The sequence below is a fragment of the Boleophthalmus pectinirostris genome, unplaced genomic scaffold (genome assembly GCF_026225935.1).
Source record: "Boleophthalmus pectinirostris isolate CB_2022bp ecotype Guang Dong unplaced genomic scaffold, ASM2622593v1 HiC_scaffold_17, whole genome shotgun sequence".
Taxonomy (NCBI): Eukaryota; Metazoa; Chordata; class Actinopteri; order Gobiiformes; family Gobiidae; genus Boleophthalmus; species Boleophthalmus pectinirostris.
The window spans coordinates 28,363,764-28,388,632 of record NW_026571115.1 but is presented as its reverse complement, the minus strand read 5'-3'; the positions used below and the strand labels follow the sequence as shown (position 1 = coordinate 28,388,632).

Here is a 24,869-nt window from a genome sequence, read left to right as displayed (position 1 = left end):
AACATGAACTACAGTATAAGTGGTTTTGAGCTTTTAGTGTTTATTCATAACTCTCTCTGCCTTTTATAAGTCCACACTGAATGCCCTGATATCTGCTCCGTCTGACGTTAGTTGGCCAAAACTAAAATTAAAGGTCGTATATTACCCAAAAGTGCCTTTCGTGAGCTTTACAATGTTTTTACCTCGTTAAAACATCACCCAGAGTTATGTTTTGTTTCATTTGCACATGTTTGAGTAATACTTTATTATTAGTCTGTTTACATCTCCAAAGCTTAAAATGCTCTGCTCCACTTTGATATGTCATGTAGTGGTAGTAATTTTCAAGTTAACATCTACTTTTTACCTTTAATTTGGCAATTCCAGGGCTAAAATGATCCAAATGATTCTAGTGAGGGTGCATGAAGTTTAAATATACTGTGGAGCACTGTATGCCACATGACATCACAATGTAGAACAGAGAGTTTTCTGTTTGAAAGAGAGCTCAGCCTAAATATGCAGGATTTGTGTGTTAAACATGTGTGAATGAAAGAAAACACAACTCCGGGTCAACAACATTGATCAGAAAACTGTGTAATATGAGCCCTTAGGCTACGTTTACATTAAAACAAATCACCGTATCACCGTATCGGAAACGATTTGCATACAGACATGTCGTTTCTGTGTCCGCAAGCCTTCCCTATCCACACAGCTTTGAGCATATTTGTTTACATTTTACAGAAACAAAACTTAAAACCGCATAATTTGCATAAACTGAGTGCTCAAAAAACAGCTCGCATCTTGTGCGCTGATGCGGTTCATCTTCGGTCGGACTAAAGGACACGATTCAGTGGATTATATGCATTCTTTCTGAGACAGAGGGGTGTTCTGCTGATGGTGAGTCTGTTCTGTGCTTCTATCATGTTGGAGATGGTTCATGTTAAACTTTTCAGATATTATACGTCTGCAGGTCATACACATAGACCGTATATATGAATGGACATATATTATAGCCTCTTAGCGTTTTGGCGGTGAATTACTTCACGGCACATAGACTTACATCAGTGTATCAGCGTTTTCAGGCGTCTACATGGTGCTGGATCAGATCTGTACTCAGATGAATTCGTCTCAGCTGGCGGCATCAGATTGTTCCGTCTCTGGAGCCGTTTTCCATCGGAGTAGTGCGGATGAACACTGCATCCACAACAAAAACGACTCGACTACGTACTAGTGTGGACGGGGCCTTTAAAATATGAGTACTTATGATGTCAGCCTTTTAAACTAACAAAAAATTTACTTTGAATCAAAATGAAATAAAGGAAAAAAAGATGACATAACGTGTTTGAAGCCAACATTTCTTATCTTTTGTTGGAGTGTACAGTGTCCATGTTGCATTGCCCTGCTATAGCACAGTTGGGTTACTTCAGGGCTCAGGGCTAAACATGAAGTCCAGGGCCTGTCTCTCCGCTGCAGCCACGTTGGGATGCCACAGGTCCACACTGAGAATGACGCGGGGGCCGGCCTCCTGGGGACCTGCACAATCAAAATATGGAAAAGAATGTCGTACTCGATGTTAATTTCTTTTGGTTTAGATCATTAGTCCTCAAAGACTGGGTCGCGAGAGATGTTGTTTGGGTCGCCTTGTCACGATCTGCATGTAGGTCTGCAATATACAGTTCTGACACATGACACATCTGTGCTCACAAAAATGAAGACAAAGCACAGAAACAGACTGAATCCTGCACCTGATCTGCTGCTGTGCTCTCCTCCTTCAGCCCAAACTGGAACATGTGACAAAAACGCAGACAGATCCACCTACCTCATTAGAAAGGTTGAAATCGTAAGACATGTTTTGTATAATTTCTTTTTTCTTTTCTTTCTTTTTGTAATTATTTTATTGACTCTTTTGTTCCAATATTGCTGGTTCAACTGAATGTTCAAAAGAAAAAGAAATGGGCTACATTTTATGCCCAAATAGGCGACTTATGGATCCTTTTATTGTTGGTTCAGTAATTGTTTTTCATTGTTTAAAACTTGAGTACTACTAATTGTTCAGAGAAGGTTGTGTTGTGGTCCCCAACCCCCAGGCCATGGACCAGTACCTGGGCCATGGGTCGTTTGGTACTGGGCCATGAAAGTGTGGACCTCCCCCCCCTTTTTTGACTGAAAGACTTAACGTAGAGGGAAAGAGGAGCTGACTCTCCAACAGGCTCCTACAGCTCCGCTCAAACAGTGAGAGACACAGGACTACATTCAAACAACTGTACAACAACTCACCCTTATGTAACAGATAACCCTATGTCCTGTCAATCATTATTTCATTTTTGCACTGTTTTGCCTTACGACCTCTTGTATATAGCTGAGGTATATTTGTATTACTTTATTTTGACTTGTACATATACATTTATATAATTATGCCGTATTTGACACCAGTCTCTTGCTGTGTTTGCTGTGAATGTATTATTATCATTTATATTTTATTCTTTATTATATTATATTGTGATGTGTGAGCTACTGTGTACAAATAATTTCTCTTTTGGATCAATAAAGTTGTCTAAGTCTAAGTAATCTTTGGATTTTGTTGGGTAATAATTAACAGTGAAGCTGGTCACCTATCATTGAACATTGCAAAGAGTTCTGTTACAGCTTTACTTTTATGCACAACAGAATTTAAGCTTTGCACATGCATCGGGAAGAGGTGAAGCAACTTCTTTCCCTGGTCCACATTAACCAGGCCTCAAACTACGCAGCCAGTCTCCTCTGTACGCATGGAGCGACTGGGAGAGGAGGGGGAGCGAACAGGAGAGGAGGGGGAGTCGTGTCTTTCCTCTCGCTCCTCAGATCCTCCATGACCAGAAAAGTTTCATGGCCCATATCAAACTCTTGTCCGTGTGCACTGTGGCTCCTCTCTCGTCAGATCATTTTAAAAAGTTACACTTTGAGCCCATTTTCCGTGATGTCCTTGCTCCATTGCCCTGGCCTTCTCAGCGTCACCGCGAGCGAGCACAAAGCAGCTTAAACTTCAGGTCTGAGTTAGTTTGGCCAGACTCAGGCTTATTTCTGTCATGGAACGAGTTGTGGATGGAGCTAGTTTCAGGATAAGCCTGGATTTGTTAAGCCACTTTGATGAAATACCCCCCTAGTATTGAATGTACAATAACAAGAGTAGCTATATTTATACATGACTCTAGGCCCACTTTAATATAAAACACAATTGTATGCCATATATATAGTAGGGGGGTCCCTGCTCCAGCTCTCCATCAGTTTGGGGGTCCCTGGCCTGAAAAACCAAAACGTTGACAAACCCTGCATTAGAGCTTTAGGCCATGTGAATGCTTAGCTGATAGATCTTTGCACTCATTGTGAACACGATTTGACCACAAGTTCAGTGATAGTTTATGGTCTTAAAACATGCACAGGAAAAGTCAACATTTTTACTTGTGACTAGGAATGTAACAGTAGCCAAAATATCGTGATATCGTATCGTCAAAGTTCTCACGATAATATAGTGGACCATCACAATACATCGAATTACTGAATTACTCTTTGCTTAAATTAAGAGTTATAGCCAAAAAAAAAAAAAAAAAAGACAGAGAGAACTACATAGACCATGATCTTTTGTAGACTACATGAAGAAATAACAGTTCTAAGCATTTAGTTCTTTGGATTAAATCTTGTCAAGGCATTTTAAGAGGAAAAAGTTGCATATTGGCAGTTTTGTTAGCCTTCACAAAATATCGCAGTAAATATCGTACCGTATGTAGATCTTGAAAATATCGTACCGAGTGATTTGGATATTGTTACACCCCTAATCATATCGTGATCGACTTTCACACGATATCGTAACAAAAGCCGTTCCATGAGGTTCTTACCATGACAATATCATATCGTGAGACTTGGACATCGTTACACCACTACTTGTGACTCAACAATCCAGACTAAATGAGCAAAAGAGCCTTTTTGAGAGCTCAAAGAAGTACACTTTGGATTTATTGATTAATGAAACAAGTGAACGTAGCAAAGTTTCTCATGAGGGAACAGCGTTATAGCCAAAAAGTCCATTATGCATATGTGTCCTTTAAACTAGAACTGAGCTGTTCAACCGTAAAACAACATTCAATCCAACCTCTGTTTTATCCGGGACATTGCTTCAGATTTGTGCTATTTTCTTTTATAATCCCATTGTTCATTTTTGACATTCATCCGCAGTCTAACCTTTAACCAACCTTTATGCGAGACCGTGTGGAGGAAGGAGTCATCCACCAGGAGGCAGTGTCCTTCTGACCAGCACTGCGGCTCTCCCCCCACCACCAGCTCGCACTCCGGGGGGGTCTGCAGCCCTGTGAGGCAAAGCACAGGGGTTAGCTAGAGTTTAGGGTTTACTACTGTATCGTTAGGAGGAAGCACGCACTCTTAGCCTGCACTATCCAAAAAGAAAGGATTACAGAATCAGATTAGACAGGGTACAAAACAGGATGAGTAACAAATCTTCAAACTAACTCAGTCTTATGTAATACGCTGGCGTGTGTTAAGCAGGGATGACGGATTTGGGAAACTATTTAATTGTGCCGTTTCTTACCAGTAAAGAGATTGTGTTTAGATTTGTGTTTAGATCAAGCCGGAAGTCCACAACATTTTAGTGGTGCTGCCAAAAATGACGTAGGAGGCACAGTTTTGTTATAATGATATCGCAATAATGACTATATTGTTATTAATCTGTGCAGTCCTTCATTCATCCTGGAGTGGTCTACAGTATTCTAAAATTATAGCTTCTCAGACCAGTGCCTTCAGACTGAAAATTATTTCTGAGTGGAAGTTGAAAGTTCAGATGTCTATACCTTTTAAATGCTGGTCAAAAGTTTTAAAACACCACACTTTTTCTAGTGAATTTACTGTTTACTGTTGACAAAACGTTTTCTAAACTTTTGATTCATGAACGTGTCCAGCTTTGGCAGATATAACAGCTGAACACACTCGTGGCTTGTTCTTTTTACAATAGAAATCAAATATTCTTCAGAAAGTTTTTCCCAATCTGTTGCAGAAGTTTCCATAAATGTGTGGCACTTGTAGGTTGCTTGGCTTTCACTCTTCTGTCCTGTTCATCCCAAAACCAGCTCGATGGGGCTTAAGTCTAGGTTAGGTTAGGTTAGGTCACTTTATTCATACTCGTAGGTAAATTTGTTTTGCAGATTTGAGAGGCAGGTCCCACATTTCACATTTCATTCATCCACATTATGTACAATAAACACGTCTAAAAACAGAAATACAAAATAAAGTGTTACAGTGCTCTAGTGCAGAATGGTTTGCCACATAAACAATTAGTTAAATTCATCCATCACACTTGGCAAAAAAAACACAATAAATATAAAATATATAAAAAGACACAATTTTTCCAAGACAAATGTACTAAAATTGATAGATAAATAGATTACAGTTTATTCATAAGCATGATAGCAGCTGGAATGAAGCTCCTTTTAAAATGGTTCGTTCTAGATCTCGGGACTAAAAGCTTCTGACCAAAGGGAAGCAGCTGAAACTCTGAGTTTAGTCGCTGTTGCATATCTTTTAGAATACTCTGGGACATCCTCTGGAGACTCTGGAGACTGTGCTGCCCGCTCCATGTTTTCAAGCTCACCATCTTGTTCTTTTTTTCCTGAGGTAGTTTTGGCAGAGCTTGGACTTGTATTTTGTTCTTTTATCTTTTTTTTAACCTCTGCCTGTTCAGTACTTACCTTTGTACCATTTCAAACTGTTCATGGGACTTGCACGACTTGAATTGCAACAAATAACTGGAAAAATTAGGGTGTTCTAAAACTTTTGAACAGTAGTGTAAGTTTGTCGTATTACTTTTTAGCAAACTGGTCTACTCACATATTAAAGGGACAATATTACGCTATTTTCTGATCTATGTTCTGAAGTTGTTTCCTCATCGCACCTCACCTGGAGTTGTGTTTTGTTTCATTCACACATGTAATACAGAAAGTGATCCGCTGTGTTTTTAAACTCTATACACCTTCACTAGAATCATTTTGATGCTTTCACCCATGGAATTACCAGTCTCTACTGAACTAAAGATAAAAAAGATAGCTGATAACTTGAAAAACTGCTGCTTCATTTTGAGCTTTGGATATGTAGACAGACTAATAATAAAGGATTACTCAAACATGTGAATTAAAACATAACTCCACATATGTTTGTAATGAAGTAACAGCATTATAACATGACCTAAAACTAATAAGAGTCAATTTTGTGCAATATAGGACCTGTAAGTTTAATATTATGACCAGTCAGCAGAAAGTGAATATTGAATTCTCAAAATCGATTTAGTTATCACCAGTATTTATTACAAACAGTGAAAAGTGATGTTAGCCCTGGACCCTGACATCCATGTGTAACACAGGGGTGGTATAATGTATTGATTTCATTGTCCCAAGAGACATTTGTCCTTCACATCTTTTGACCTGTCCTTCAGTGCAGCTGGAGTGACCTATCAGAGGAGCATGTGAAGGTTCGCCAGGTTGTAAGGACCTAGTTATTCTTGCATTGGCCTATTAGATTAGACCAAAACTGAAGCTGGGTTCTTATTATTGTAGAGTCAAGTTTAAAAAAAATATATATATATACACTAATGTAAACAAATGAGCAAAGACGAAATGTAAAAGTTCGAAACCTAAAAATTCTAAATGTTGGTGTGTGTTTGGGTTGACCTACTCCATTTAGGTGTGTATGTCTCACCCAGATGGCAGCGCAGGCGAGTGTTGGTGGGGCCGTAGGAACTGCCCAGAGTGGCCCCGGGCCCCAAGAGCCAAAAGCCGGCCGATCCTAAAGAGTTACTGTTGATGAAGGTGCGCAGAGAGAGAAGGGTCCTGTATGTGCACGGACACGAGCGGCAGTTTCCAGCCACACACACTCCCGCGCTGTACAGAGGGAAGACGGCCTGGCCCTGGGAGAGATCGTGCAAATCCATGTTACCAATGATGAGATGTTAAGAGTAGAGTGAGATTTCTACACTCAAAAAATGTTTCAGCACTATCACAACAAATATACTGTGCTTTTTAATGAAACAACTGCACATCGCGTCAGTTTTGTCAAGTGCCGTGTACAGTTTTGTCTCACGTTTTGTGTATTTATGAAGAATTGTCGTGTGTCTCTTAATTGGGTTCAAATATTGTAATGTATGTAATTAGCATTTGTAAAATTCAAATTTCCATGTACTTAAAATAAAACAGTCTGCAATTTCATTCAATTTCTGGTCATTTTTTAAATGCCTTGGCATCTTTGGTCATCAAATGAAATTCACAATAAAACAATTCAAACATGTCGTAGGAAATTTACATTATTTTACAATGGAACATATAACATTAATTAAATTATAGCAGAAATAAACAAAACAAAAAAAACACATTTAAAAAACCCTCCCCCTTCTTCTAATCTAACACAATGAGCTTTCTTTAAAAATTTTCAGACATTTTACATTAAACTATATGAACTATTTACAAGTGCGGACAAGGAGTCACTGTTATAGTTTGGTAACATAACTGTATTGCAATAATACATAAGAATACCAACAATTATAAGGAAAATATAGGATACTAACAATGGTAACAGACAGCAGAACAAGTAATGGTAAGGAACAAACATAAACCAGCCCTACAGAAGGCAGTACTGTTCTAATATTAAGACTCACTCTCTATATACTGTCACCAGATCATATTTTTTCATAACAACTTGAATTTATGGATATTTTGGCACTGCTTGAGATGTGTATCCAGGCTGTTCCAGAGTTTTACACCACACACAGAAACTTTTATGGGTAGTTCGAACATCGTGGGACTAATAAAAGTTTATCTTGGCTTATATTTGTTCTCAGTTAAAAAAAAAAAAAAAAAAATCTCAAAGCAAGAAATTGAGTAGCATTTAAAATTCTAAATCTGATGAACCAAATGAGCTTGCACGGAGGTTGTTTTGTACCTTGGGTCCCATAGAGGTCCAGCCGTGTTTGGAGTCGATTCCTCTCTGATACACGGCCTGGAACTCAGACAGGATGACGGGGTAGTGGGCCTCCAGCACCTCGATGTCGTGTCTGTGTGCGTCCCGTGGGAAGAAGGGAACACTGGGTACGTCTGGCAGGTAGAACAGGTGAGGCTTCTGGATGGTGCAGTGACTGGCCAGCCTCTCCTGAACAAATACAGACATCACATCACAAGAAACATGTGAATAAATATATATCAGAGGTGGGTAGTTACAGTTACTTGAGTAATTTCTTGGACCACTACTTGGTACTTCTACTTGAGTAATATTATTTTGAAGTAACGCTACTCTAGTACAATTTTTGTCTACTCTACCCACCTCTGATATGTATATGGATATGTTTTTTTTAAAAACATTATTCAGACAATATTTGAGCAATGCATCAAGAATATTTGCCACTGTAAATGTTTTTGAGGTTCAAGTCTAGTACAATACATGAACTGATCACATATTTAATCATAAAAATACATATTTATTCAAATTATATTATATTCTAAAACAACAATTGCTGAATTATAAAGGTTTCTATATATCTCCAATGTTTAAGTATGACTACAATTTTACATCACCCATTCAAACTCAGAGGGATTCATTAGGACAGTGGAGGTGAGATGGGGGACTAACCCAGGTCTAAACCAGAACTGAACTAGGATTGAACTAGGACTAAACCAGGTCAAACCAGGTCTAAACCAAAACTGAAGCAGGACTAAACCAAGACTAAACAGTTCTGCCCTGGTCTCAGTCCCAGTCTCAGTCCTGGTCCTGGTCTGGTCCCGGTCTCAGTCCCGATCTGGTTCCGGTCTCAGTCCCGGTCTGGTCCCGGTCTGGTCCCGGTCTGGTCCCGGTCTGGTCCCGGTCTGGTCCTGGTCTCACTCCTGATCACCCGACAATCTACGCGAGAACACCTCCGGGCCCGTCCCAACACTCCTGGTTTAGCCCTGGTGCAGTCCTGGTTCAGTCCGTATGCGGTGCAAAAGTCCGGCATTGCAGTTGAAGTTAACGGGAAACAGCCATTATCCAATTTTTCCATGATTCATTTAAACACAAAATCAAAAACTGAAAAAACAAATCTTTATCCATTTTTTTCATTTTGGTTTTGGAGACAAATAATGAAGAAAATACTTGTTTTTTTTTTCATTTTCTTATTTTTGGTTTTATTTTGAAAAACGAATGAACAAATGATACACAGATTCTTAACATTTTAAAAAGTGTCTCTATACGTTTCGAACACTATAACTAGGAAATCCTAGGTCGAATATTCCGGACGGTCCCTTTAAGTAGTAGCCGTATTAGAAACAGTCGTGGGAGTACTGGCAGTACCAGTCAAAGTATATAAGTAGCGGTAATGAGACCTGTTCTCGTAGGCCCTTGTGGATCCGTCCCATGCCCACCCAGCTGTAGCGCTTGGCATATTCCTGCAGGGCTGCGTACAGTTTCTTGGCCTGGGCGGAGGCTTGGGTCGGGAACAAGGCGTGACTCAGCACGGGGGTGAGGTATCCCTGTCCCCTCTCCTCCTCGTCATCCTCCTCCTCCGTCGTTCCCATGGAGATGAAGCTGCTCCTGTGATCACCTCTGCTCCCGCCACAGCTCTTCAGGGCTCGGCGCGAGTTGAGTTTGGAGCTGTGCGGGTGTGCGGGTGAGTCTGTGCCCATCCTGTAGCAGTGCCAGAGGAAGAGGAGGAGGAAGGTCCACAGGAGGCCGCTCAGAGACTGTACACCAAGGTCACTGCAGAGGGGGAGGGGCAGTGTGCTCAGGGGCCACTGCATTTTGACCCCCAGGAACCTGAAAAAGAGGAGAAAAGGTTAAATATTGCACTCAAAAATAATTATAACGAAGATTCAGCATCATATTTTGAAGAGCTGTAATCATTTAGTTGGTCAACGGTGTTTTGTCGACCAAAGTTTGTATAAATCAAGTAATTATTTTATTGTATTTTAAAGTGCCTATGACCTATAAACTACTAATTTTACTAAAACAGCATTCAATGTTCAATATATTTAAGATTTTACAAAAAAATGTCAAAATGCATCACTCACCAAGCAAACCAAATTGTACACTGGGCCAAAACTTCTCTAATGTACACAGAAATGATCATTTGACAAATAAAAATATAAGAAAACAACTTTATTTTGTTTAAATACTCATGTAATTACCATTAAAATGTGTTTCTTGTGTAAATTGTGAATGTTTGAATAGAATTGTCCCAAATATAGTGTCATCAATATGGGACTCTCCACTCTCTTCTCAGTTTTCAACTTTTCTTCACAAATAGCTTCTTCATTTGTGTAAAAGTGTAATTTATATTTACAACAGGTATTACCCCAACAAAGAAAGTAAAAAAAAAAGAAGAAAAGTCATATGCACTTTAATTACTATAGTATAAGGATTTATGTGGGCCAACAGCAGAAATCTGTGAGTGAGTGCGTGAGTTAACTCATAATTCACAAGTTGAATCTGTCTTTCCATAAATACATTGTTTCCTAGTACTTTCTTCTGCATAAATAGTTGTTTTTGCATGAGCTCCCCCTGCAGGTGTAGTCTTGTAAGTGCAGTTTGGGTCAGATACATAGAGATCAGATATGTAATAGTTTTAAGAGCTTTCGCCACGCCCCCTTTTTAGTCGACTAACCGGTAAATGGTCTCACTTTTATATAAGCTCAGTGCTTTTCCACCTTTAAGGCACTCAAAGCTCTTTACATCAAGGAACCACTCAAGCATTCACACACACATTTACACACCAATATACGCAGACACTGGGGGCCAGATGGTTTAAGTGTTTTGCCCAAGGACACAATGAAAGCAATCATCTGTGGGAGCTGCATTTTTTTTTTACTACAAATGGTAATAAACTAACCTAACCAACCAATACCAACTAAGCTTCTATCGCCCCAGTTGATTTGCCTGACCAGCCTGTCCCTTCTACATTCTGTCTGAATCCGGAGGGGACTGAAATTGAACCACTCATTTCCTCTCCAAAATTCTTATATTCATTCAGAACAAAATATATAACGTCTTTAACCTGAGATAAGTAATAGTTTGGTGGTTCGATTATTGATTCTGCAAAAAATCCATGTAGTAAAACTCTTGGTCTGTAAAAAGAACCTAATAACATAAATGACGGTACTTGAATCGCACAATTTCGGCTTCAAACTGCACAATAACAGTGTGATGAGTGAGAGATATGGGAATGCGTAACACACTGTGAAACTGACAAAGCTGTTTTTAATTCTGTTATGTCTTTACACTATAATTTAAATGAAACTTGGTGTGAAAGTATTCAGAATACAGTACTCTGATTGGACCATGTATCAATATACAAAATACATTTTATTTCAGGTATTCAGTATTCTGTAACTAAATATTTTTTTAAAAACATTTTAAAAGTATTTTTCCATCACTTTTTTAGCACTGCAGTTAAATTTGTTTGATATTGGATATTCAACACATTCAAAGACATTTAACTTGTGATACATATGACAATTTTTTTTTCAAACAACTTGTGACGTCTTCATAATCATCCAGGGTATATATCACAAGACAGTAATTATTTTAAAAATCTTACTATGAGCTGATTTAGTGCATATTTATGAATTGATTTAACTTGTGATGTACAGACGTGGACAAACTTGTTGGTACCCCTCTGGTAAGGAAAGAAAAATCAACAATGGTCAATGGTCAATGTTTTTTTTTTTTAATAGTTACTGTCTTGTGATAAATACCCTGGGTGATTATGAAGACATCACAAGTTGTTTGAAAAAAAAACTGATATGTATCACAAGTTAAATGACTGCCTTTGAGTGCGACGAATATCCAGTATCCAATATCAAACCAATTCAACTGTGGTGCTTCTAACCCAGTAACAAACTTTATGCAGTGGGCCTATTACAAATCTGACCTGAACCCTTGTTGACAATGTAAACAAATCAACTTCAAGCATGTTTTTGTATTTTAGACAGAAAACTGACCTTGCTAGTGACCAGAGCCACTCAAATGCACCATATGTTTAATCTGAATATTGATGACAGAAATATCGTGCGCGGCATATTTCGTTGAGCTCGAATTAGTTGTAATGTTATTAAGATTATAACCACGGAAACACATTACGCAACGGCATGGGACGAGCAACCAGCAGATGCGTGCAGGTCACCGCGAGACAGATTGAGCGGACAGACGCAGCAAGGGAACTGGCATCTGATGGTTTATTACATCATGAGAGGAACATATCGTCCAGAGTTGATTGGTTGATGAATTAACAGGCAAACTGCGTGCGTGCGTGCCTCGAGCGTGCACGGGTGAGTGTCTGCCTGAGTGCCTGCACGGTGATGGCTGATAGGGTGGGAGGGTTCATTCCTAATCGGTTTATTTCTGATGGTTTATTTCCTGCTGGCATCAATGACACGCTCATGATACGGTCCAATGACAGCGCCAGCACCCATGGGCCACGCCAGGGACATGCATCGACACCCTTCCTTCCCCGAGCTTTTTATATTTTCGCAGTAGCACCAACCCCAGCATCCATTCTATACTGCTTTCTTCAATAAAATATGCGAAATCAAATTCTTAATCCGTTCTCCGAGCAAAACGAGTGGTGCATGCAGGGTTTTACGCACGCATGCATGACAAAACACGTCCAAGCATTTCCTTTTTTTCGCTTTAACTTTACCTTCCTAAAACCGTAGCGTTGTCTTGTTTTGTGGACGCCAGCCTCTGAGAAGCAACGCAGCTCCAGAGCCGCTCGTGTGCAATGTCAGGCTGCGTCCGCTAGAGCGCGCTTGGAGCATCAATACAAATGCCCTCACATCATCGCTGGCTGAATGCGTCAAGCGCACCGTAAGCAGCGAAAAAAGGGGGGCATCTTATCGGTACAGAGACCCCAAGAGCGCCGTGTGTTCCCGGGGCCTAACCACAGCCGCAACAGGGTCTTGGGGGACATTGATACGCACCTCGACGTCCAGGAAAAGCGAGGTAATACGCGCTCCAAATTCGCCTTGATGATTCGCCAGATGCTAAAAAAGCCAGTATCATCCGCTGGTGCACAAAAAGGGCCAGGGGGTTTGAAAATGCGAGCTTACTGACAGGGGTTCGTGGTGTTTTAGCGTCTTCAGCGAGGGAACGCCTAAAAAAAAGCAACATTACGCATATGTAAAGCGTTCGGGGTGCACCTGTGAAAAGATGGAGACGTTGCATTTCGGGTTGTAGCGGATTTTGTGGATCTTGAAGCGGTAGGATTGGGTGCAGAAAAAATGCATGAATATGTTAGCTTGTCTCGGGGGTAGGCCTGTTCAAAACATAGCCTTGCATTATGCTTTTCTGTGTGAAATTGGATTATCTTTCCAATTTTTCATCGACAATGCTAAAAAAAAGGGGGGGCTAAGGTACCAAAAACAAAACAGTGTCCAGATTAGCTATGCAGTGCTGCTTGTTGCTAGTATTTGACCAGCTATGTAAGCAATCTCAGCTGTACATTTTGTAACAAAGCCAGTTATTCAAAATTAATCATATATTTTTGCATGTTTATTCTTCTCAGTGCGTTCTCATCCAAAAACATGGGGGCCACACAGCTTCTGGTGCTGCTGTCAGTCACCATGCTCCACTTGGTGTCAGGTAACTGTCTTTTGTATATTGTGCTTGGTGTCATTTGCCCCATGTATTTATGTATGTGCATTATACGTAATAGGTAATATGTAAGAGGTTGTGTTTGTGTAAAAGAATTTGACATTATTAAAGGTCCTATATTATGGAAAATGTACTCTGGTGAGCTTTAAGTCATGTTAGAGAATGTTGTTATCTGGCGTTGTGTTTTGTTTCATTTAGACTTGTTTGAGTAATCCTGCGTTAGTCAAGTGAAGTCATTTTATTTACATAGCACATTTAAAACAACCATAACAATTTGCAACATAGTGAAACAATAACACAAATATAAAATATGTAAAATATTAGGGATGTAACAATAACCGAAATATCATGATATTGTACCGTTAAAGTTTTCACAATAATATTGTGGACTGTCACAATATATCGAATCACAAATCTCTTTGCTGAAATTAAGAGTTATGGTGCAGCAATAGCTAAAAAAAAGACAGAGGGAACTACATAGACCATGATCCTTTGCTCCATTTCAGTGTAGACTACAAGAAGAAATAACAGTTCTAAGCACTTTTAAGTCTTAGTTCTTTGGATTAAGTCTTGTCGAGGCATTTTAAGAAGAAAAAGTAGCATAATAACAGTTTTGTTAGCCACCACAAAATATCGCAGTAAATATCGTACTGTGACATGTACATCTTGAAAATATTGTACCAAGAGATTTGGATATTCTTACACCCCTAATCATGAGCTTTCCCACGATAACGCATAACATAACGCATAACATAAAAGATACACAAAGATAATAGTCTAAAGTAGAGCTCATGGGCTGTTGAAAGCCATCTTGAAAAAAAAATTGTTTTAGGAGGGTATTAAAGTGAGACAGGAAGGATCAAGATCTCAGATGAAGAGGGAAGGCATTCCAAAGCTTAGGTAGCACGATTCATCAGACGGCTTCACTTCATAGAAACCGTCTGAACTCGTGTTGTTAGAATTTGTTCGCTCAACGGTAGGCGGGTACTTTTTTCATTTAACCAATCGCTGCTATTTGGTCGTGACATATGTAATGCACCACTAACGGGGCTGGTCTATTAAACTTTTCCCAAATCCAGTAGGAAAAAGGGCAATAACATCTTTTCCCTTGATAAAATTCACCAAACATTCTCTTTATTCCGTCTTTAAATCCTTGATCTAGGGAATTGTTGCCAACACAAAATCTATGGCTCTTCGCCTGAACGCGCACTTCTGGGATTTTTGCGAACCATCTAGTGTATTCCGATTCCTGACCTAGTCGCTGGAGAGAAATGAAATTGAGCGGAGGCACTAGGTGGCGTCAGCTTGGCTTAAGCTTAGGGGCCACAACAGAGAAAGCTCGGCCTCTCCTGGTTTTGAGGCGGGATGGTGGGACGGACAGTAGGTTGAGAGAGCTTGACCTGAGAGACCGAGGGGCAGAGTGTGGGGTTAAAAGATCAGTATTTAACAGGTGGAGTTAGGCTAGGATGGGTGTAATATGGTCGCTCTTTTTTTTTGTTTTAATAGATTGGTCCACCTTGTGATATCAATAAGGGGTAGTTTACAAGTTAGCAGCTACCGTTAACCTTTAGTTCAGTAGACATTGGCGATTACAGGGCTAAAATCATCCAAATGTTTCTAGTGGAGTGTCTGGAGTTTAAAAACACACTGGAGAACTTCAGCATCACAGGGTGGGACAGTGTGTTTTTATGTTTGAGAGAAGAACACAGTCAAAATATGCAGGGTTTGTGTGTTAAACATGTGCGAAAGAAGCAAAACACAACTTTGGGTATGTTTTTGATGAGCAAACAAACCTATAACATAGATCAGAAAATATTATAAATAATATGGACCCTTTAAATTCAATTGGAGGGGTCCATAAATGAATGAGGGAGTATTTCTGAATGAGGCAGTCTAAAAGAAAATGTCAAAGTTGAAATAGAGCTGCTAGGTTAGAGCAATAAACATCTCAATTAATGTGGCTGCAGTTAGTAAAAAATGCTTAGACCTATAAAATGAAGTTACTCTGATAATGGGAGTAATAGTGAGTACTCTCCAAGGTATTTACAGTACACTGAAAACTTGAATTAAAATGTATTTTGTATCATTTTCCCATACACGGCCCAATCAGAGTACTGCTTTCTGACTACTTACAGTACTTTCACGTTGAGTTGCATTATATTACAGTGTTAAAACAAAGCAGACAAATTAAGCAGTTGTGTTCCTTTGATTTTAGGAAAACACTGTGTAACTTTTCTGGTAGGGGGTCTGCCACAAACTTGTTTCCATGGAGATATTATTGCTTTGCCTGAAAGGTTTCACAGTATGGCATTAAACACTAATCCATGTCATATTTATTTAATTACTGGTGTTTTACTGCTCAAAAATACTTCGAAAAACCGCTATTCCTACAGTGAATGAGCTCACCTCTCCATAGATCTGACCTGTAACTTGGCCTGGAGGCTTTGTGGGCTTGTCTCCATGGATATAGATGAGTTAAATGCCATACAGTGGGACATTCTAGATAAAGCAATTACATTTCCAATATAGTAGGGTGGCAACTAATGATTATATTTAGTAGTTGACTAGTCAGCGATTATTTTTTGATTAGTTGTCTAGTCAAATGATTATTTCTATTTACACTGAGACTTTTGAAGTACATTATCAGTTAAATAAAGGCTCAAATATGATGACTAAAGGCGAATAAACGAATAAAGTTTATTTAGTGATTTTTTTATTTATTTTAATTTTTTTACATAATGCTGCTGTCTTTGATATAAAAGGTCTAAGCATGTCTGTGTAGTCCAGAGAACATTTATTATCAGTAAAATACGCTTGCGATTTTATTTGCTTGCGACGATATCGTATCGTGAGACTTGGATACCAACAATCCACAAAAAACGCCTGACTTTGTGTTGAAATTGAAGATATTAAAAGTCCACTATGTAACTTTTCTGATAGAGGATCCACCTCCTGCTTGACTCGTTGTAGATGTAGATGTTTTTTTGTTTGTTTGTTTCCTGGAATGCTTTACAATATGGCATTTGACTTAACTATCTCCATGGAGACAAGCAGGCTATATCACCAGGCCAAGTTACAGATCAGATCTGTGGAGATGTGTGCCACACTCATAGTGAGAATGCATGTTTTTGTGGCAGTTTTGAGAAATAAAAACACCTGTGAATGAATAAAAACAAGATATATTTGTATTATTTTATGCCATACTGTGGAACATCCCAGGCAGAGCAATGACATCACCACGAGACTAGCAGATCCACCAGAAAAGTTACACAGTGTACCTTTAAACTTTGCATAGACCCAGTAATTACAGAGGTATTAACCATAAACCAGGTCAGAATTTATAGCAGCAGCAACTTACCATGCGTCCTAACTCTGCTCCTTCTTCATTTTTAAACCTTGAACTCATTAAAATTGCATGCCGTCTTGTGAACACTACCTATTACACACCAATACAAAGTGCACGTTGTCCTTTGTGTAACTCAACCCGTGCTAATGACTCACAGTAATGAGCTATGGCCTTTTTAGGTATGAGCTTCATGACTCCAGAACCTGATACACCTCCGACCTCCAGCCCGGACGCCTATCCCCCCCGGTGAGCTACTCCACGCCGCCCTGCAAAGTAAAGAGTACCTTGGACAACCCGCCACAGGTGCTCCGAGCTGTGTCAGACGTGGCTAGTATGGTTTAAAGGGGACATGTTTTGCTTTATACTGCCTTTTTGATTGATTTTATTTATTTTATTATCATTTTTTAAGCCAAGTTTGGACAATTTACAGCAATGTGTCTTTCGCTTTCCATTTAAGTCAATCAATCAATCAAACTTTATTTATAGAATGCTTTTCATACAAAAAAATGTAACACAAAGCACTTTCGAGTGATTATGATCGATTAGTGAAAACAATCCCACATTTCATCCTACCCCCGCCCACAAAGCTAAGCTAAACAGTTTGGTCTTGAGAGATCTGTGACATAATGAATGTGACATAATATTTTTTTTTTTACAACTTACTATCTGGAATCTGGAAACTTATACTAACTTTGTGGAATCTGGGACACTCTCTCTGGAACCAGTACATAAAGAAAAAAGAAACCCCTCTGCAACATCAGCACATACAACAAAACACAGTACAGACATAATCGACAAGACTAGCAACCAGGGAGGAGAGGGAATTGGAGTCAAAAGGCAGCCTCTAGATCCTGCAGCCAGGGGGCGCTGATACAATATACGCACCCGCCAATTCTGGGTGGGGCAAAAGCTGCCAATTTCAAGGTCCTGTATTACACAAAATGGATTCCTGTGAGTTTTAAGCCATGTTATAATGTTGTTAGTAATGTTAGTTTATTGATCCACAAGGGAAATTATTTGGACACAGTAGCTCACACGTCACAATATAATATAATAACAAAGAGTAAATTAATTCAATGATAAGAAGGAAAAATAACACTGACTAAGACTGGTGTCAAAAACATACCTCATCAAAAACATGCCTGGAGTTGTGTTTTGTTTTATTTACACATGTTTGAGGAATCCTTTATCTGTCTACGGCTCCAAAGCTTGAGAAAGTTTTCTGCTTGAAAAAAGAACTGAAGCTTAAATATGCAGGGTTTGCATGTTAAGCATGTGTGAATAAAACAAAACACAACTCCAGGTCTGTTTGTGATGAGGAAACATTATAACAGAGATAAGACTAGAAAAGCACTCAGAGAGCGCAGACCTCCGCCAAGGACTACCCCCATTTTTTATATAAATTGCGATAAAATCAGTCTTCTGGATCAGATCCGGATCAGCCTTTGGAATATGAAAGAGGATCCCATTGTCCATCCCTGAGTCAAATTTCATGGGGTTTGGTCAATAATTAACCGAGATATTGAGAAACAAAATTTTTGGCCCCATTTACCACAATGTTAACTAAAATTTCAAAGTGATCCAGAATCCAGGATTTCTTCCGGATCAACCCCAAAATGAAATCAGTTCTTCCTTTTCACATTTCCAACAAATCCTGAAAATTTCATCAAAATCGGTCCATAACTTTTTGAGTTATGTTGCTAACAGACAAACAAACAGACAAACGCCGGCAAAAACATAACCTCCTTGGCGGAGGTAAAAATAGCGTAATGAGGGCCCTTTAAACTCTTGGAATGGGTGTCTGATGCTTTCTTCTGACAGTAATAGAGAGTGAACTGTTTTGAATTGACCATGACCCCAAACAATGACAATCAAGGTTAACTTTGTGATGGGGCACGTTCCTAATAATATAATAATGCATTAAGCTTACGTAACGTTTTTCCATATGCTCAAAATCGCTTTAAAATTCCGTGCATTATTCATTCACTGGTGCTTAAGTGACTATATTGAGACTTTACAGCGACATCAATCTTGGGGAGTTTCTACATGTATCTCTGTTGGCAGAATGTTTATCAGTTACTATGGTTAACAAAGCAATAACTACCAAAAGGTTTTAAGACCCTAGAAAACATACACATTGGATTTAAACAACACATTTTCAGGAGCCTGTGAGCAATGTGACTGTAAGTTTTTTGCAAGAGAGACTCATTTAACAGCACAAATCATCTCACCTGTTGTGGTTCCAACCAAGTGAGATAGTCACTTTCTGGTGAGATAGTGTTAAAATAAAGCCCAGATTAAGACTAACTTGAGTAACAGAGCCTCTAACAGAGTAATGCTTTCAGTTAGCTTCACCCCCCTCCCAGGGAATGTTGATGACATCCGCTGCAAATTATGAATTATAGCCACAGATCCCCTGGGGCAGACTGATGAAACATAGGCTGCCAATTTGCACAGCCGACCATCAGCAACACTCACATTAGGGTCCTGCACGGGTCCATTTTTGGAGACCCGCGCAGTATGGCACCGCACCCGCCAGTTAACCTGTGATTTTATCAAAGTTAAACCCACACCCGCCACGACCCATTAACATTCCACCCGTTACCCGCCCGTGCCCGCGATAAATCACGCACAAAATAAAAACATTCTAATGGAAGCATTCATGATGAATACGAATTGAAAAGTTATGACTTCAAGAATTACAATCATGAAATGAAATGAAACGGTTAGGCTTTTCTACGCTTTTCTGTTGGACTCGACTGTCATCACTTCACAGGCATTACTTACTGAGCCGAAGAAACATTGATCGAGATACCGGACTTTTGCGCCGCACACACCACGGACTGCACCAGGACTGAACCAGGACTAATCCAGGACTGAACCAGGACTAACATAGGACTAACCTAGGACTGATTCCAGGACTTAACCAGGCGGACTGAACCAGGACTGAACTAGGACTAAAACAAGACTAAACCTGGACTAAACCTGAACGGAAACAGGACTGTCGGGATGGGCTTGGAGGTGCGCCCGGGTAAACCATCAGGTGACCGCAGGCGAAAGGACCGGCACCGCACTCTGCGCCGCACAGAGGTAAGCGCAGCCGTCACCCGATTGCGCTTTACGGACACCTTGCTCCACGGGCTCGGTGTTCTCTCTTTCTTAAGACCAAGATTAGTCCTGGTTTATTCCTGACCCGCTCGTGTGTAATTACTACCCGCCCATAAAATTCCAGAACGTTAAGACCTGCCCGTTTCAGCAACCATTTGGGCCCCGGTGCAGGACTCACATACACCACATTCGTACCAAACAATGTGTGTGAAGTGTCTTGCCTAAGAACACAATGACAGTCTGCGCTAGAGACACTGCTGCCCTATTGCGGCATCAGGTTTTCCCAACGGTCTCTCATCCAAATTCTAACCTGGCCCGGCCTTGCTTATCTTACAAGATTAAACGAGATCGCTTGTTGGTGCCACCTGCGTAGTTTAATGCCATACTGTGTGATAGTAATGGCAAAGCAATAACATCTCCACAGAGTTTTCCACCTTTAAACATGCATAAATGGAACAAAAAAACTACAAACACAAGGAAATAGTGTTTTCACAATACCAAAATTTTAAACTCGAAATTGAGACTAAGAAATTGACTCGATACTCAGTAGACCTACCGATTCATTAATGATACAACAATTATAATTTTAAAAAGTTAGTTTGACAATAGAGTGTAATTTTCAACATTAAATCATAGTACTGTTATATTACTATGAGGCCCTTAATCTGCGTTGTCCAGGTAGAATATAGTATCTAAAGTAGTGGCTTTTAGAGTACTGATACCTACTCAAATGAGTATCTAGTCTAGTTGGTATCTGATTTTCTATGCTTTTGACAACTCTACAAGGAAAAACTAATGTCATTTAAAATATCTCTGGCATAACATGTCCTTTTTAACATACTGTAATCACACTATTGAAATGTCTCTTGACTAAACATTTTGGGACTTCCAGGTACGACCACCAACCCCACCCAGGCTGTGCCCAGGCTGAGGCAGAGCGAGGCCACCGCAGCGGGTCTCTCTCCGGGTATGCTGACCACAAGTCCCTCCAGGCAGTCTGGGCTGAGGAGCTCCATGTCCTCCCTGCCTGTGGAGGAGGAGACCACTACCACTCTGATCACGACTACTACCATCACCACCATGCACGCTCCAGGTAGGCTGCTTGGATTAGGTTACTGTATTTTTCACATTATAAATGGCTCCAGGGTATAAGTCGCACCAGCCAAAAAATGCATAATGAAGAAGAAAAAAACATATAAGTCGCATTTTTGGGGGGTAAATTTATTTTATAAAATCGGACAGGAACTGACATTTCATCTTGAAAGGCAAGTTATAATAACAACAACAGAACAAGAACAGGCTGTTAGCGTCACGTACGAACAGTTCTTCAGATAACTATAGCATAAACAACAGAACAGAATAAGTTTACCAAACTCTCCATCTCACTCCAAATCAGTAAATCCATTGAATTCTTCATCCTCTGTGTCATTTCAAGCAACTCAGTGACCTCTAGAGGTAAATGGAGCGCTGCTTCCTCTTCCGCGTAGCTGTCATCAGACTCAGCATCAGTTCCAGTTAGAATTATTCCTGCCTTTCTGAATCCTGACAGGATGGTTTCGGTGTCACTGAAGTCCAGGCTTTGTCGATCCATCCAGTAACTTCCACTAAAATTACATACATGGAGCTCTCTCCTGGTTGCCGTGAAGCTGTCTTCTCCATCCCTGCTTTCCGCCAGACCCTCACAAGTTTCTCACTCACTCTAGACTTTCTTTCTGCTGCTCGATTACAGTTTTCGGCTGAATATTTCACTACTTGCAGCAGGACAGCAGCTTTTTCTGCAGGACACATGCACAGAGTGAAGTGACAGTGGTACAGGAGTAATAGGAGCAACAGATACTGGCACACAAGCCTAGAGCGCCTTCTCGCGGCTGTCAGTGTGAAAATTTTAATATATGTTGCACCGAAGTATAAGTCACTGAAAACACCCAAACCATGAAAAAAAGTGTGATGTAGAAAAATACGGTAATAGTTTTGCGAGCTTTTGCCATACCTCCTTTTTTAGTAAATCAGTTGATCAGCAGGATGTATCTTTAGTCGGCCAAGAACTTCTTTAGTCGATTACAGCCTTACTGATTTTTTAAATCATGATAGTTTTAGTTTTGGGACTACAATTCTGTTATAAAGTTTGAATAATGATGATAATGAAGATTACATTGTGTAATTTAATTAAGTGAATGAATAGCCTATACTGTCTATCCTAGTTCATATTTAGATATATTAATGTTGTATTTAATATTATTTTCCTCCTCTTAAGAAAGCTCACAGTGTCTGTACACGTATCGCACTGTACCTGACCTCTTTTTGAGTACATAATGCTCTCCATACGCCCGCAGTACAATGCAACGCAACCTTGTCCGCTATGGAAGATGTGGTTGAGTCACCAGACCCGAGCACCGTGTCCCCCCTGGAGTGTACCTATAGCATCACCGTCTACTCGGGCTATGGAGTGGAGATTCAGGTATGGGAGACACTTCAGAATTGTATGTAATTGATAATTGAATTTTTTTCCCTCCCTGATACTGATTAATTAAGATTTTTGGTTAGACTATTAAAGGGCACTTATTACGTTATTTTCTGATATATGTTATAATGTTGTTTCCTCATATAAGTTGTTGTGTTTTGCTTCTTTGACACATGTTTAACACACAAACCCTTCATAATTAGGCTAAATTCTTCTCTTATAATGTAATGTGGCAATACAGGAAGTGCTCCACTGTGTTTTTAAACTCCATACACCTTTGCTAGAATCATTTGGATAATGTCAGACCCAGAATTTCCAATCTCTACTGAACAAAATGTGTAAAAATGGAGCCATATGTTAAAAAGTAGCTGCTAAAAATATTGCTACCTAACGTCACAAGGTGGAACAGAGGATTTTGAGCTTTGGAGATGTAGACAAACTAATAAAAAAGGATTGCTGAAACGAAACACTACTCCAGGTATGTCTTTAGCTCACAAGTTAATTCCATATTTGTTTCTGTTCCAGGTAAAGAAGGTTGACCTGTCCCGAGATGAGTCCCTGACCATTCTGACCTACGGGAGTCAGGGCCTGAAGTTTTTAGCCGACAAAGCGGTGATGAGCGAGGGCCAGGTCATCCGCAGTCCCACCAACCAGGTCTTCATCCACTACAAGAGCCGTCGCCAGAGCAATCACGGGGTGTTCAGCCTGCACTATCAAGGTATATTTCTTATGATTGCTAAACAGATATTATAATCAATATTTCTAGCCTTTATGGTCTTATTTAATTACCATTAGCTCCATGACTGTTGAATGTGAAGGAATTTTTTTCACAATGCCACTGGAAATGTGTTGTTAGTTTACCATTTCATTATTTATTTTCATTTTAGATTTTTAGATTATGTAATTTATTTATTTATTTCTTCATTCTTTATATTTTATTACCTCCGCCAAGGAGGTTATGTTTTTGCCGGCGTTTGTCTGTTTGTTTGTTTGTCTGTTAGCAACATAACTCAAAAAGTTATGGACCGATTTTGATGAAATTTTCAGGATTTGTTGGAAATATGAAAAGGAAGAACTGATTTCATTTTGGGGGTGATCCGGAATAAATCCTGGATTCTGGATCACTTTGAAATTTTAGTTAACATTGTGGTAAATGGGGCCAAAAATTTTGTTTCTCAATATCTCGATTAATTATTGACCAAACCCCATGAAATTTGACTCAGGGATGGACAATCGGATCCTCTTTCATATTCCAAATTGAAAGATAGGAGACAAATATTTATGGAAAACACAATTAATATGAGGGGGACTGTAGTCCTTGGCGGAGGTCTGCGCTCTCTGAGTGCTTTTCTAGTTATAAATATGACTTGTATTTTTAACAACATCTGTACCTATACAAGTGTTGTCATGATATTAAAACTTTACTTGGTCTTTCTTTTATCTGGGTACTTTATTTCATATTACCATGAAGCCTTATATCTGAGTAATCCCCCAGTCAGTCCAGGTAGGTTCCACAGTGGTCTATGTGCATATACTAGTCTATGTGCTCTTATAGTTGTTCAAATGAGAATCTAGTTTCGATACTAGTTTTAGTATTGAATAATATCTGATTTTTAAAATAATTTTTATAACCCTAACCTGTACCCTCTTTGCCCTCTAGCCTATGTGCTGTCCTGCCCGTTCCCTCGCTCCCCTGAGAACGGAGGAGTGACCGTGACGGACATCCACCCCGGAGGTCAGGCTCATTTCCACTGTGACCCCGGCTTCCAGGTCAGAGGTCATGAAGTCGCGTCTTGCATCAATGCCACCGAGCCGCGCTGGAGTACGCCGGAACCGCAGTGTGTTGGTCAGTCCGCTCACATCAGTGGCAAATACTCAAACTTGCTGATACTCCTCATTTTACAATAAAGATGAGGAGTAAATGCAACTAGGAAGATTATGCATTGCAAAAAATACATGTGGAGTTAAAATAGCTTAAAGGGGGGATATTTTACTTTTGTGGGGTATTAACTGCTAACACTTAACATATTTAGGTCACCATGTTACCTTTTATTGTTTTGAAAATTTTCCCAAAAAAACATGGTAACATGTTTAATAAGTTTCACTTTAGTTTTTGAGCTCTGAGTACCCAATCCCATTGCTCCCCACACAAACTCACTCCCCCTTCAGAGCGTTATCACAACACAATCAGCGTGCATCCCGCAAATTACACTACTGCACATCGCATCAGGTTTGTCAAGTTGTCAAGTTCACTTTTGTATCATGTTTTTATGGAGAAAAGGGCCCGGGAGTGATCACTAAAATACTCAAAGAGGGAGGGAACAGTGTTAC

The 24,869-nt window shown here is 39.7% G+C and overlaps 2 protein-coding genes across 2 annotated transcripts in view; one reads left to right on the top strand and one right to left on the bottom strand.

Moving 5' to 3' along the window:
* Positions 1-1,399: 1,399 nt before the first annotated feature.
* Positions 1,400-13,050, bottom strand: asphd1 (aspartate beta-hydroxylase domain containing 1). Its single transcript, XM_020922702.2, has 6 exons — positions 12,951-13,050; positions 9,360-9,789; positions 7,948-8,154; positions 6,712-6,919; positions 4,203-4,316; positions 1,400-1,509 (listed from the first exon to the last, which is right to left on the bottom strand). Exons 2-6 carry the CDS (start codon positions 9,771-9,773, stop codon positions 1,400-1,402), a joined length of 1,053 nt encoding a protein of 350 aa, XP_020778361.1. The 5' UTR covers positions 9,774-9,789; positions 12,951-13,050.
* sez6l2 (seizure related 6 homolog (mouse)-like 2) overlaps positions 12,731-24,869 on the top strand; it is a 25,678-nt gene continuing 13,539 nt past the window's right edge. Inside the window, 8 exon segments of the mRNA XM_020922689.2 lie at positions 12,731-12,972; positions 13,535-13,611; positions 17,149-17,216; positions 17,218-17,272; positions 20,970-21,170; positions 22,411-22,535; positions 23,064-23,256; positions 24,199-24,384. Of these exon segments, the coding sequence (XP_020778348.2) occupies positions 13,554-13,611; positions 17,149-17,216; positions 17,218-17,272; positions 20,970-21,170; positions 22,411-22,535; positions 23,064-23,256; positions 24,199-24,384 (886 nt within the window). The 5' untranslated portion in view covers positions 12,731-12,972; positions 13,535-13,553.